At 41.0% G+C, this 15,340-nt stretch overlaps 1 protein-coding gene across 4 annotated transcripts in view; it reads left to right on the top strand.

Moving 5' to 3' along the window:
• LOC117413326 (netrin receptor UNC5A-like) overlaps positions 1–15,340 on the top strand; it is a 111,271-nt gene that overhangs the window by 69,179 nt on the left and 26,752 nt on the right. For 3 of the 4 annotated variants that reach the window (XM_058997111.1, XM_058997110.1, XM_058997112.1), the window contains exons 3-5: positions 5,669–5,812; positions 6,649–6,752; positions 7,384–7,564. In XM_058997111.1, the coding sequence (XP_058853094.1) occupies positions 5,669–5,812; positions 6,649–6,752; positions 7,384–7,564 (429 nt within the window). Of the gene's footprint in view, positions 1–5,668; positions 5,813–6,648; positions 6,753–7,383; positions 7,565–10,572; positions 10,741–15,340 lie in introns of all 4 variants that reach the window. The other variant, XM_058997113.1, reaches the window with a different exon arrangement.

Genomic DNA, 15,340 nt, shown 5'->3' with positions numbered 1-15,340 from the left:
TAAAGTAATACATAAATCAAACAGATTTGGCATGCTTTTAATAGAGCCGAAAGTGTTTCCAATCTGGTGTTGTTATTTGACACATTATAATTACATGTTAATTGGGCTCAACAGGTTCAGAAATCAGTTAAATAAATAGCTCTCTGTATGTATGCATCTGTACAAGCAAAGTAACTTTATTCTACAGAATAAAAATGAGCAGTTACATTGTGTGTCTATAATGTGTATATAAAAGGACAATGAATTCATGCAGCAGTATGGTAGTATACAATATACAGGGTGCGTCTGGCATTGTAAGCAGTATGATACATCATGATGATTTAGAATACTCTGCTAAATTGGAGAGCCACGCTCCATTGGCTTGCTGCACCACACATTAAAGTGATCTGCATGTGTTTCTCTTTGCTTCAGAACTTTCACTCCTGAAAGAAATAGAAAGACAACCAACATCGACAATGATGCCTATGATGGCTGACTTATGGGACACCCTGTAGAACACAACAACTGTATCTTTGTAAAAGGATGCACGTTATATTCACGTTATACAACACGGTATGTGGCGGTTCTGTAGCGGTAACCAGAAAACCTGCTGACCTCAGACACGTCCTGGAGCAGAACTTCATGATGTTATCTTAGTGAAGCTGATTGAAAAGTGCTGACATCGTTTTTAAACAAAAACCACAAACAAGTAACAGTACAGTACAGTATGTAACTTATTATCCAGGCATGTCAAAAGTGCAGTGTGCACCAAGCCTCTCTTTAAAAGCACCCCTGCCAACTAGCTCATAAAAACGGAACAGAAAACACAAACGTTTTCCAAAGTAGAGCTCATTATCATCTCCAAAGCAACAGAAAAACAAATGAAAATGTTTTCAATTTGGGTTACTTCTCCTTCCTCCTCATGGTGTTTGTTCTGTGCGACAGCTTGTACAGATTGCCATCCTGAGTGCAGACAGAAGTGTAATTAATTTACTCACAATGTGTGCTTTCCATTGTTTCTGTTTTTAACCACTTTGCTGCTCTCAGAATATTTGAATCTCGTACCCAATGAGGAGTAATTACGGGATGAACGCTTGCAGGTTGGTTTTTATTGAGCCAAAATCCGCCCTTTTGAGTGTTTAAACAAACAGAAAGCTGCAGGCTACAGTGGTGTTTATCTGTTTTCGAGGGAGGTTAGCAGCTAGAGGATACCTGATCCCTTTCAGTATTTTTATTACAGTCACTGCAGTTTTGACTCCTCACCCAGAAAAACTGTTTCCAACAACGGGAGGCAATATTAAAATTACTTCACTGAATTCACTGCTGGACTGTATGGTTTGCATTGAAGGCAAATTACTTTAAAGAACGGTGCATTCAGGGAATAAAATAAGGAGCTTATTTTGTGTATTTCAGTGCATTTTATGATTGGGTGTGTTTGTAGATAGACATGTAAACTTTAACGCTCCACTACCGCTGTACTGTTTTTAAGATTTAGCCCATATAATTCTATTGTTCAGAATCTGCAACAAAGGGTATCCACACTGAGGATTTCTTCACCAAAATATTGAACTTGTGTTTGTGCAACATCAAGATTAAAAAGGGAGCACAAATACATATATATTGCATCTATATTTATTTGTTTAAATGGTACATTATGTGTAACATTTGAATGTTACGCTGGTGTCCCATAGAATACCCCTGGTAAATAAGATGATGCATTTGAATACATTTGATCTTGAGTGTAAAAATGTAAACAATTACAAAATACTAATAATTAATAGATCTAGCTAAAATACTTACTTTTACTCTACCTGTTAACTCTGTCTCATTTATAAAGGTGCTGTGTTCTCATGCTGGGAAGTGGCAGATGAGATGTGCTCTTCTGCCACCAGCCTGTGTACCAAGCAGGCTCTGTCTAATTGAATTGCGGAGTGAACAATGGAAAGGCATTCAAATCTGCTGGTTCCAGTGCTTGCCTCTGATAAGCAAAGGGCCCAGGCGGAATTGAGGTTGACTTGAGTGGAAATAGGAAAGTGAGAAAGAATAGTCTCTTGCTGACAAAATTGATATTTCCTCTCAGCCAACAATCTCTTTAATGATGCTTACCCCGGGTCTGGGCACCTTGCTCCTGCTTGCTGGCAGTCTCCTCCTCTAATGCAGTGCAGTGAAGCAGGCTCCAGAAACCCCGGCTGACACCAGGGCTCTTTGCAATGAAGAGCCCTTACCGCCCCAATACAGCAGACACCTGTAGCTGAAAACGAGCTGTACAATGTGCATGCTTCATCTTCCTACTCCAGACTTTGAGGTGAGAAATTCTTCCTTTAGGCAGTGGGTTTGGGTGGCTTTTGATGTCAATTCAGTCAAGTCTAATCCTGGCCTTTCATTTCCTCCCAGCTGGATTCTTGTATATTTTTATTATTTAATAAATGATGCTGATATTAACCCATTGAGTGCCATTGTCCTCATTTGAGGACAGGCTACTTTGTCATTTTTTGGAGCATTTTTTCTTTTTTCTTTAACTATATTGTTACAGTAACTGACTCTAATTTTGTTAGCCGCAAAAGTGAAGTCTAAATGTATTTGGTACCTAATGGGTTCACATACATCTGGACACTAAAACAAAGCAAGCCGGACTGTGGCGTCTGTTGGGATGAAAAAATGAGTTCTGGAACTATGCCATCTGTCAAGCAAGAACATGTGGATATTGAGAAAATAAAAATGGCTAGGAGAACAAAACTAAACAGCCCTAACAACCAAACAATTACAATAAAACACCACAGAATGTCATCTGGGATAACAGGGTCCCCCCAAGAGCGGCTCCATTTTCCACTTGCAGATCATTCAAATGGAGTGCTATGTGTGCTACGTGCACTAGACTTTGAAAAGGAGGACACTGCTGGGAAACCTGAAATGAGGCTCACACGGAATTAACTCAACAAACTCTGCACCTGTTAGCTTGAGTTCAGGCTGTACTTGCAGTCGCAGAGATGGAAAAATGAGATGCATATTTCAATAAGCACCTTAATCACTAGTTTAATAAGATAAACAGAAGGAGGTCGCCGTGTGAATGATTGAACACCTTTAGAGCAGAGCAAACGTGCGTCCCATGAGAATAAATCCTCGCCTCCAGTCTGAACAGGGACACATTCACTGCTTCTGTTTGTGCAGGGTTTATTTTTGGATCAGGAGCAGCCTCTTCCAGGCTTAAATATGTTGTCAGTGAGGTTTTCTTACATTGAGCTGTGAAAGGAATCCCACACCGCCTGGATTATCCACAGAACAGCCAGGTCTTACTGTTCCACACCGTTTACACCACACCAATCTTTAATTAAATCCTGCTTTTTTATTCTTCTTCTAAATAGATTCAATTCAGTGTTATATGTTACAAAAAAAGAAACAACTCGAGAGTGCTTAAATGACCTTTTATATGATGTAGTTGTTTGTTTTCTATAATAATAAAACTACTACTGCTAATAATAATAATAGGAGTCGATGGAAATAAGCCCCAAGGTAACTGGCTCAAATTTTTAAGTCGGGAGTGATTTTTAAAGTCATCCAATCTGTCGTGTCACAGGATGCCCACACAACATTATTAATATCTGTCTATCCTCCATTCCATCCTTCATACTTGTGAAGACCTACTGCAGTAAGGTGTAATAGCAGCTCCTCCCCAAGCATCAGAGTAGTGACAATTGGTCACTTGGATAACTGGTTTGTTTGTCTTGCCCAATGGACTCAATATATAACCACCCGTGTAGGATTAATGGGCACGTGCTTTTCCTAAGTTAAATTCCGGTTCTCTTTCCCCCCCAAAAAAAATCGAACAAGAAAAATTGTAAGTAAGATGTGAAAATACTCTCATTACTAATCACGCAGAAACGCATTCAGGGGGTACGTTGCAGGACATTGATGATTTAACAACTGGGCATCAGAGAAAACGCATTGTCTGGAGACCTCGCCCGGTAATTGAAGCTCAGAGTGTTAGAACATTTCAAAGTGCAATAATAAGACACCTGCTCCATGAAGCGTGATTTCCCAGGGTGCACCAGTGCAGACCTGCCAGACTTGTTCTTGTTCAGATGGTTCCCTCACTCCATCAACACCATGCTAGCTCGGTCTATTTTAAACCGTGCTGGATCTTGATACGCCTCCATCCTGATCTTTGTGAACCTTGATGTTAATAAGCGGTTAATAGGTGCAAAACACCTCCAGGATTCATAAGCAGTTCGAGAGCAGTTGTGATTCGGTCATTCAGTTATACTATGTTGTTGTTTTGTGCACATTTTGTTAGGCGTCTTCTTTTAAATATGAATCAGTCAGTAGGACTTGGTTATTTCCCAGGTATTTCCAAAGAGCCGCTCAGGTGTCGGAGCAATCAGGAGTATAAGCAATGTGGTTGCAAGTGTTTTGTGTTTCTATGGGGTGGAATTGACAAAAGCAGAAATTTCAATACTCGTTTACAGAAGAAGTCAATACTCAAAATGTGTTGTTTAAGTATGAATACACCACTGAACTCTTTCTCTTGTTTCCCATGGTTCATTTCCATTCGGAATGGCACCCATATGATAGTGCTTAATCTTCAAGCGGTGCCACTTAAAACAACAGCAGCTTGATTAAAACAACAACATGTATTACTTTGCAAAAATACAAATGTTCTTTCAATTACTAATTTAAGTAATATACTGTTTAATGAAGTATATAAAAATAAGCTGGAGAAAGCTGGAAACAAAAGAGAGAAAGCTTTCTTTTCTTTTTCCTATGGCGCTGTCAATTCTAATCACTACTGGAAATAAATCAATCAGAGTGCTCCTCTGCCCAAATGCAATACACAAGCACAAATACTACCTTTCCTGAGCATGTTCGTGTGCAGCTTCACAAATTGAAATCCAATCACCCATCAGTTAGCTGACGCACTCAAGCACCCATTCTGAGTAGCTGAATTGGCATTTGTGATGGGGGCATTTTGAATTGGTTTTGAAGCAAGAGGCGACTGCTGCCACCAGACTATACTCTGTGCACTTACCCTCCAGAGGCCTGACATATTCCACAATGTAAGGATGACCTTTTCAGAACAGGAACGCATCAAATAGCTGTGTAGCTTTGCAATTCCTGTACCAATATGCACTATAATTACCTTTTTTTTTTTTTTTTAAATCATCTTTCTAAATCACCAAACTCCACAAGCTCACTTCCATTATCTTGTTCCAGTTTTATGATTGACATGTTGGCCTTTTTGCTAGCAGAGAGAGAGATCTCTCTTACTAGCCACAGGGAATGACAGAGATCCGGTCACTAGCTAAGCCAAGGTTAGGCATCTGGTTAACGGTTAACTCTTTCCTGTTGATGAGGAGTGCCCATTGACCCACAGGAACCAGGACCAGGTTTGAAGAACACAGCATGGACCTCACACTCCTCCCTCGACCACACCAGCACATAGTCTTATTGAAGCCGTATGGGATTAACTTGGCTGCTGTTCCTATTTATTTGGCGGAGCAGCCTGCAAGAATTATTTCATGGGCGCAAGCCCAGCTTCCCCTACGAAGACACCAGTTGCAGTATCTCGTAACATCTGTGTTTTCAGTGTTTGAGATGTGAGGAGGCTCTCTGGAGACTATTGAAAGCACATGGGTGCCTGTCACGCTGGTGTTCTTCCCATGGTACTAACCTGCTCTCTTGCTCTCTCTTCCAGGTCTGCCGGTCATGCAGGTGAAGATCGACATTTCCAGACAGCAGGTGGAGAAGGTCTTCGGGCTCGACGACTTCTGGTGTCAGTGTGTGGCCTGGAGCACCTCGGGGACCCAGAAGAGCCAGAAGGCCTACGTCCGCATAGCATGTGAGTCTCCTAGCTTCCTAGGAGAACAGAGGAGCGAGAGGCTTTTGAGACGTGTGAAATTGTAGTCCAGACTGAAAACGGCCTTTGCCAGTACCTCATGTAGTTTATTTTGTCTAGTTCAGCTGTAAAGTTTAATCCCTCCATCTTCCTCCTTTCTCCAGAAACTCATTGAGTTTTTTCTTGCACTGATGCTGTATAACTGTATGTGTGTTAATGGCCTTGCCTGGTCATCTTTGTTCCTTAGGTTTAGTTATTTTTTGTATTTATTTATGCTAATTTCCACTAGTGATATGGGTCTCTAACTCATATTAATTGCTAATTATATATCGCTACAGTAACTTCAGAATGTACAGCCATTCTGAGGCTTGCTCTTTCAAATACTGCTTTTGATATAAAGCTGCAATCCACTCCACCCTCCTCTTCATTCTCTGATCTTCCTAGCCTTTTTTTAAAATGATCTTTATTATAACTCTAGGGCATACCAAGGACAGGCCTGTAATGAGGACAGTGTGTCTCTGATACAAAAAGGGGTGTCTATCTAGAGCTCTATTCTATTTCCACTGAAAATGACCCTCATTGACATTCTGGCTTTGGAACGCAACACACTGAGCTCCCAAGGGCAGCTCTCTGTATAAGAAAAGCCAGATTCACACTGATAACAGGAATGCACTGAACAGTCTAACTCTCTGACAATTGTATAATTGTACAGGATATAAAACAATGATGCTTAAACACAATAATCTACTGGACTTCCCCTTTAAGGGTCTCTGTATGTCTGCAAACAAGCTCCCACACGTCCATGTTCAGTTTTTTCTTCCATTTTCTCTTCTGCGCAGACCTGAGGAAGAATTTTGAGCAGGAGCCGCTTGGTAAGGAAGTGTCTCTGGACCAGGAGATCCTGCTGCACTGCCACCCTCCAGAGGGAGTACCCCCTGCCGAGGTGAGAATGGGACCCCAGCCCTTTCATTATCCGCTTCTGCATATTTTACAAGACAGGGGCAGCGGAGTAGAAACCATCCCTCTATGTAAAGACTCAAATAGCATTTTTAAAACGGTTGTCTGTTGAAAAAAAAATCAGGAGCTACATTATTCCTGAAGAGACCAGCAACCAACCAGATGCAGAGTAAAACTCAAATCTGATTGCTTGCTTGTTGTCTTGACCAACCTTATCGTCTTGAACTTTTCCGGTAGTTTCAGTAAGAGAAGCAACAAATAGCATCCAGTAATTGGTGTTGGGCACAGGTTCTTTACCCTAACCCAGGGGGTTCCAATCACAGTCCTGGAGGGCCGTTCCACTCCAGATTTAACATATAATTAAGTACTTCAAGATCTGGATGGAGTTTTAATTGGTTCATTTAGACTATTTAGAACCGGTCTGGAACAAAGACCAGGCGTGGACGGGCCAACTTTGGCCACCCCTGCCCTAACCTCTTGACAAAACATTTGGTCATTTATGGTTACAAGACCTGCGCCACCTAGAGGTGTACTGAAAATAGAACTATCCCAGAACGTTAAGGGCATATCAGTATAAGTACTGCTAGAATGTACAGTTGATGACCTCTCTGTTCTAGGTGGAATGGTTGAGGAACAATGACTTGATCGATCCAGTTGGCGACCCCAATTATTACATCACCATTGACCACAACCTCATCATCAAGCAGGCGCGGCTAGCGGACACGGGCAACTACACCTGCGTGGCCAGTAACATCGTGGCCAGACGCAAGAGTTCCTCAGCCACCGTCATTGTCTATGGTAAGTTCTCCTCCCTTCTTTTCTCATCTCTCCATCCACACGCAATCCTTCCGGCTTGCTTTTAACTGGGGGTAACTGACTGCTACCTGGCCAGGAGGTAAAGCTGGAGTTGGGTATTAGAAATATTGCCCAGGTTCATTCATTTTATAACCTTTTAAAAGTGCTATGCAATTACAAAGTCTAGTTTCAGTGAGGTTAAACCTGTATTATTGGTCACCTGCTCTCTCCAGCCGGGGAACCCCAGAACTGAATGCCTTCAACACAAAAGAATGAGACAGCCACCTGCAAGAGGAATGCACTGTATGCAGAGAGAAAAAAACAGTGTAACCCCTTACTGCTTTTGCTCAATCAGAAACGTTTTGAAAAGATTTAAAATAAATAAATAAGTCCGAGAACCTTAATATTTTAGTGAAAACATCGCCTCAAGCTTATTTAACTTTTATTAATAAAAATCTCTGATGTATTAAGTGCTCTGCAGATTTAGCAAAATCTTAGTATTAGTATTAGTACAAGTATGAGCACTGGTATATAATATAAAATATATGCACATGACAGCAGCTGCCCCAGTTATTTTTTTAATGCCAGTGGCAATTCGTTTTCAAAGTGGGTGTGTGTGGTGCTAATTGGTTCAGAGAACTAGTTTTCCCAAACATTTAGCTCCACCACGAGCAATTAAATCTGGAAAGCAATCAAGAAAACTATTCAGACAGTGGCGACGGGTCAGAGTAATCTGCCAAATAAATAATAATAATAATAATAATAATAATAATAATAATAATAATAATAATAATAATAATAATTAGTGAACCATTCGCCTGGATTGTAAGTTTGACCAGCAATGCCTGAGGACAGTCTCATCAACTTGAACCCTTGGTGGAAGGTGCTCGGGGCAATTTTGTTAGTTGAATTTTTTATTTGATTTATTTATATATATATATATATATATATATATATATATATATATATATATATATATACACACACACACACACACAGTTGTAGTGAAAAGTTTACATACCCCAATGGAAATGTACAATTTCTAGAAATTTCTCGAAAACAAAGAATTTTAGGAAAAATGTTTTGTAGCAAAAGTTTTTCTTTTGTGGATGAGGAAAAAAAGTTACAAGAAATAGATACAATTATATATGTATATGGGAAATGCAAAGAGTTACACAGATTGGGAACTAATGTAATATAGATGCTCTCAGTGGGGGTGTAAATGGTGGTGGATGTACTGTAAAGTCTGATGTAGTTCAGATCATTACAAATCTTCCTGGGATTTCCTTATCTTTTAAAGAGACTTGCTGCTCATTGATGCTGTTTCAATAACGTTGGTACTCAATGGACCCCTTCTTAGTTTCAGAAAGACTCTGATTAAAGTAGTTCTGACCTTTTTAAAAAGGGGAAGCTTTGTTAGTATAAAAAGGTTAATCCTACTGCAAAAGCCTACTCTGGGTCTGTGGTCCTTCTGCAACTGTAGAAGATGTGTAGACAGCGAGACAAACCTTAACGCTCAAAAGATTAAACTGAATGCTGTCCTTAAACAGACATGATTTTTGAGACAATAACTGTTATCAAGTACTAAATGTTTTTTTTGTCAAAGCCCGTTTTGGCCACAAGCCATTTAAGACGTATATTAAAATAGTATTAACCATCACTGGTCTTAGCCCCCTCCTCAATTTTGAGCAAAATCAATTTTCTTCAGGCTCCGGTAATACAAATTCCCCAAAGAGCTTTTCAGTTGCATTTCTAATGCAAATGTTTCAATAATTACATTAAAACAATGCTGTGCAGGAGTTACACCATTTGTCTTTGAACAAGTTTCATAAAATCGCTGAACGGCTGTTTTTTAAAAGGTCAATTCTATTTAAAGAAAGTGCCATAAAGAAAAGGGCTGTGAAAGTTGTTACACCAATCCAAAAGCTCTCAGAGCTAACTCTGCTATTGGAGGTCTGTCTAGCTGGGTTTACAGGGAAACATGGGGGAAAGAATATTTAAACTCTAACTTAAATTATTAAGCAATTTAATTGTAGATGCATAAAGGACACAACTTAAAAAGGTTGTAGACTTTATGTGATGATGCTGCCTAACCCATTCCCCTCCTCTTCATATTCCACTCAAAACTGTTTTACAGTGTATACGCTTATCTGAATCCAAATTGTTGAACCTTTATCTTGTTGTCAGACAAGACATTAAAATATGCAAAAACGCCAGCATCCAGTGTGGTGGTTCAGGATGATGTGTTGTTAATACATAATTAATATACAGCTATTAAAGAGGTGTTGATGTGATAGTTTGCAGAGTGCGTTTGAATTGTACTTGTGCTGTCAGTATTGCTATAGTGCTCTTGTGAAACTGAGAGTCTGTGGCACTGTAGCTACCCTCTGTGGCCTCCAAGTCATGTTGATAAAAAGGTGTTGGGTCTCAGACATGACCTACCCCCAAGCTTGTTTCTAGTGGAATTAGTGTGCAGTGTGCAAGCCTTGGTTGTCTCATAACCAGAAGGCTGTATCCCACATTCGATCCTCTGTGAGGAAAGCAAGGGATAATCACTCCCTGTGCCGCCTAGGAATTGACGACAGGATTGCTCCGAATGGATCCTTGTACACCTGGAACTCCTTTGTAGACCTTTGGGAAGTAGCCCCCTCATGGGGTAAATGGGATAATTCATTCTACTGAGTGGATTATGGAGAATAATCCACTCGGGATGGTGCGTTATATAACCCACTCTTTCTTCTGCGTGGAAAGTCACTACTAAGGATGGGCTACCCTCTGTAGAGCGTAACTGGAGACTGGCAGTGAGTTCATGATGATACTCACTGTGCTGCTGAGGGCTAATAGTAGTACTTGTAGGGCGAGCACTGTTGTTGTTGTTGTTGTTGTTGTTGTTGTTGTGGAATGAGCTTGACAGCTGAGTAATCTCGTCGTCAAGAGAGACTGCAGTGCTGCCTGCTCCAGTGTGCATGTCGGGTAAACGTGGCTGCTCTGTTCATTTCCCTTCTGGTCAGTCAATGGCGGCTGGTCCACGTGGACGGGGTGGTCAGCCTGCAGCACCACCTGTGGCCGGGGTTGGCAGAAGAGGAGCCGGAGCTGCACCAACCCCACCCCATTGAACGGAGGGGCCTTCTGCGAGGGGCAGAATGTCCAGAAAAGTGCCTGCACCTCCACATGCCCAGGTAACACTTAGCACACGAGATGGTTAGACAGAACGACAGGGATTAAAGATACCGTATTCCTTCGAATTTCAGACGCAGTCCAAATTTCCCACCCTCGATTTGAGGAAAAAATAAAACATCAAATAAATATGCACATAAATATACAACCTCAATTACGCATATGGAGGCAGTTTGCAGCCGTCTGCTATCACACAGAGCATTACAGTTATGTGCAGATTCTCATTTCCAGTCGGGATTACTCACACCTGTTTTTGTGGTATTGGTTGTCATGTTGAAAAATACGGGGGTCTGATCAGCATTTCCAATCTGTCCAAGCTGGTACTGTTTCTTAGAAACACTGAAATTGTAAAAGCTTCTCTTTGAATTCCCCTGGGAGCTAATGGCACTTCTGGCTGCCTGTATGTCACGGATGATTCGAGACCAGGCAGTAACATTTTGGTTTGTCTTTTCTCAGCAGTAAGTCACGTTGCTGTTTGTGTACTCAGGTAGTCGCGTCTTTTGTTGGTGGTTTTTAAAACATGCATCACTATACTGTATTCTAATTTAAGACGCTGGCTATTTTTGAGAAGAAAAAAGGGTTTAAAAAGTGTGTCTTAAATTTGAAGGAATACGGCAATGGGAATGTGTGTGTGTGTGTGTGTGTGTGTGTGTGTGTGTATATCTCCATCCTCCTGCCAACGAGGCCCTTGGCAGGAGGATGGAGATATATTTATACTGTACTGGGGTTCCCTTGGAGGAGTCATGCTTATTTCCATTGAAACACTATCCCCTGCAGGGGGTTGTACTGAAGTAAAATCCCTATTCAGATGGGGTCTCTTTGAGCAGATACCCTCGTTTCTAAAGAGGCTCCGTCCCATACGGAGGTGTCTAGGGCAATGAGGTCTATGTACAGAAGGTACACTTGTTTTCAAAGAGAGCCCAGCACAGAGTCGCCCCTCCGAGGAAGCCGTTGCCCCATGCTGGAGGTGGGGAAGTAGTGCAGTTTCTGGAGAACACAGCTCTACCATAGCCAGAGAGTGTGGTGCGGAGATCCTGTATCTCTGTAGATTATAGTCTGCTGGTCACAGGGGTGTTGATTCCCAAGAATGTGTAATTGGATTCCTTTATTTTTCATTTTCCAGCTAGCGTTCTCGTGATTTATATATCTCCAGAAACCCTTGATAGAATGACTGCCTTATTGTGCACAGTTGGGAGTGCATTATTATTATTATTATTATTATTATTATTATTATTATTATTATTATTATTATTATTATTATTATTCAGGTGCAATGATTCAGACCTGAATAATCCATACATTTAAAGCGATGTCACTTTGACCCCAAAGGTGAATAGACTTTCTGCTCTGTCACAGCCTTGTTTTAGACTTCTACTAGTTCGGACCGTGACCTCTGTTGACCCCTGTGAGTCTGGGATGTGACGAGGTGTTTTAGCCTCAGCTCCCAGTCCAAAGAGACTCAGTCCTCCTCCTCCACCTTTTGCTCAGCAGAGAAACTGCTACCCAAGGCAAACGGATCCTCCCCCATTTGTCACTGCACCGAGACAGGGGCTGTCAAAGGCAGTGTCTAAAAACTACTTCTGACACCTCTGATTTATCAAAACACTGTTCTTGCACCGCACCAGCATAAATCCTCATTTACACACCAGGGCTAGGGAGCCGACCAGGGATCTTACTTTAAAAAAAATAATGGAAAGCTCTCTTTTTGAGGGCAACGCTGCCCTAATCTCCAGAGAAGGTTCATGTTTGTTGGTTCCTTTAACTACAAAATGTTAGTACAGTAGAATATTTGAATTGTTCTATTTTTCTTTATAATAATAGGTTTTTTTTTAGTTTTTTTTTTTAAATCACAAGAATGTTTATAATTATAATCCTTATAATTTATAAATTATCTCTTATTTCAAGTATAAATGTCATTTATTCTATAGTGAATGTCCTGTAAAAAAAAAAAAAAAAAAAACACATTTTAAAATGACTTTATTCGCCTTTAAAATTACTTTATTTGCTAGGACAGCAGTGTGGAGTAGTGGTTTGGGCTTTGGGCTCTTGACTGGAGGGTTGTAGTTTCAATCCCAGGTGGAGGACACTGCTGCTGTACCCTTGAGCAAGGTACTTTAACTAGATTGCTCCAGTAAAAAACCCAACTGTATAAATGGGTAATTGTATGTAAAAATAATGTGATATCTTGTAACAATTATAAGCCGTCCTGGATAAGGGCATCTGCTAATAAATAAATAAATAAATAAGTTATTGATTAATAACAGCGCAAACACTCTCTATTGTGGAAGTTACCTTCATATAACTGACCTTGTGTCTCATCTGCTTCAGCTCGGGACACCCACTGTCCCATTCTCCATGATCCACCAGGTAATGCCTGCTGGGTGTGTTATAAAGACACCATTCTGTACATACGTGGCTGTGTGGTCCAGTGGTTAAAGAAATGGGCTTGTAACCAGGAGGTCCCCGGTTCAAATCCCACCTCAGTCACTGACTCATTGTGTGACCCTGAGCAAGTCACTTCACCTCCTTGTGCTCCGTCTTTCGGGTGAGACGTAGTTGTAAGTGACTCTGCAGCTGATGCATAGTTCACACACCCTAGTCTCTGTAAGTTGCCTTGGATAAAGGTGTCTCCTAAATAAACTAATAATACGTAGCAGCAAGCCTGCTCTTGTAATGGACTACTTTGAACTCCAAATGTCGACGTGATGTCATGAGTTGGAGGCTGCAGAATTAATTGTATTCACGTGTTTAGTGGAGAATTTTTAACATATGGAACTCCTTATAGGACAGACTCTTTGTGTGATAAATTGAATAATTATTTCTACCGAGTGGAATATGAAGAATAATATGTGTTTGATGGCAGCCTGTCACAGTTGAGTACAGATGGAAATGCCCCCAGACTTTGAAATGGATGGCTTTATTAGCCCTCTGTGACTGATATCGTGACATTGGAGTACAGAACACAATGAAATAGCAGAGGAGAGGAGAGTGGGTGTGTGAGCATAGCCAGTGATGTGAGAAATGTACAGGCACCAGCATTTTCACAGTAAATAAAGGGATGGTGAAAGAAGCAGGAAGATGAAGCCATGCCCATATGAAGCAGCTCACAGCAGCAACCATCACAGGGATAAAGCAGGTATTAGTTTTGAGACTTGCGCTGCGTGGTAGTTTGTGTCTGTACTGTGAGCCTTAATTACATGTGACCTCTATGAAAGATGCTTAGATTGTTTTATTAAACTGGCAATATGTGGTATAAAATAAATTTTATTAAGTGAGGGGAATTAATTTGACCAGCCCAAGACCATCTCTCTCTCTCTCTCTCTCTCTCTCTCTCTCTCTCTCTCTCTCATTTGCATATATATTAGGAATGAATCAATTAAGATCGACTGTAAGAAAAAGCTTTGGTTCCTGGAGATTTGGGATAAGGGAGTTGATCAAGGCAAGATTGTATTGGACCAGTATTGGAGTTTAGCCAGAACCCTGGTGTTAACTCTCTTGTTCTTGAAAGGACCTGGTTGTAACATTGTCTGATCTCCACTCACTAGAAAATAACTATCGCTGTCACCGCAAGGCAAGAGGAGCTTTGTGAAGTGACAGGGGATCAGGTTCAGAATCAGAGTCGGCTAGTGATGTCATGGAGGGTAAAGGGACTCGGAGAGCCCATCTGTTTGCAGAGCTCCATGATGCTGAATTAATGTATCTATTGTGAAGCGTGAAGCGCCCGCTCAAGAAACTTTCCTTCTGTCTTTGTCTACAACAACAAAATGGCTTGTGTACTGCGGCTTTCAAATGCTGTTATGATTCCCTTCGAAAAACTGAGAAAAAATATTGATAAACATCCATGGTATCCTTGTATCTAGGGAGGGGTAATGAATAGACAGGGGATAGGTAGAACACTACTCCTGAAGGCGTTTGCTGACAGGACAATCAGGAATACATACCCTGGGACCTGGGAATACATCTCCCAGGGATTTGAATTCCCACCAATGTGCTGTGCATGCTCAAACAGAGTATGCATAAATATCATCGAAACAAATGAACTCCTAACAAAGAGTGAAACGCCAGCAGCAAAGCCTCCTTCACAGTCCGGCTCATTTTCTCCTGCTCCCCCCCCCCCCCCCCATGTCTCTCTGGAAATTGCAACCACAGGCAAACAGGCTCATCCCAATCTGTCACAGGATTGGGGCTGGAAATGACACAAGAGAATCCTCTCAGCAATTCAGATTTATGAGAACACCGTCCCTTTAACAAACCTGCATTCATCATCATTTATGCCCCCCCCCCCCCCCCCCCCCCCAAAAAAAAAAAATCTTCAGTGTTAAAGTACCAGCATTTTTTTGTAGGTGAACGATCAAGGCAGTCTAAATGCACCGCAGTGAAACTGCAGTGTGGCTATGCTGTACATTACCTGCTAAAATCACATTGCTGTAGCGTTTTAAAAATACTTCATGTTTTATTAGTACAAATTATTATAAAAATAAAAAAACGTAGATATAATGACCCTAAACTGTCATGCTGCTGTCATTAAAATTAATATCATAACAAACAGTTATCCTTTGTTAATAATCATCAGTACCTTTATTATCAGGTTCTGGCAGAAGA

This window comes from Acipenser ruthenus, chromosome 23 (genome assembly GCF_902713425.1).
Source record: "Acipenser ruthenus chromosome 23, fAciRut3.2 maternal haplotype, whole genome shotgun sequence".
NCBI lineage: Eukaryota > Metazoa > Chordata > Actinopteri > Acipenseriformes > Acipenseridae > Acipenser > Acipenser ruthenus.
The sequence above is the reverse complement of the archived record's forward strand: the minus strand, read 5'-3'. Positions and strand labels throughout refer to the sequence as shown.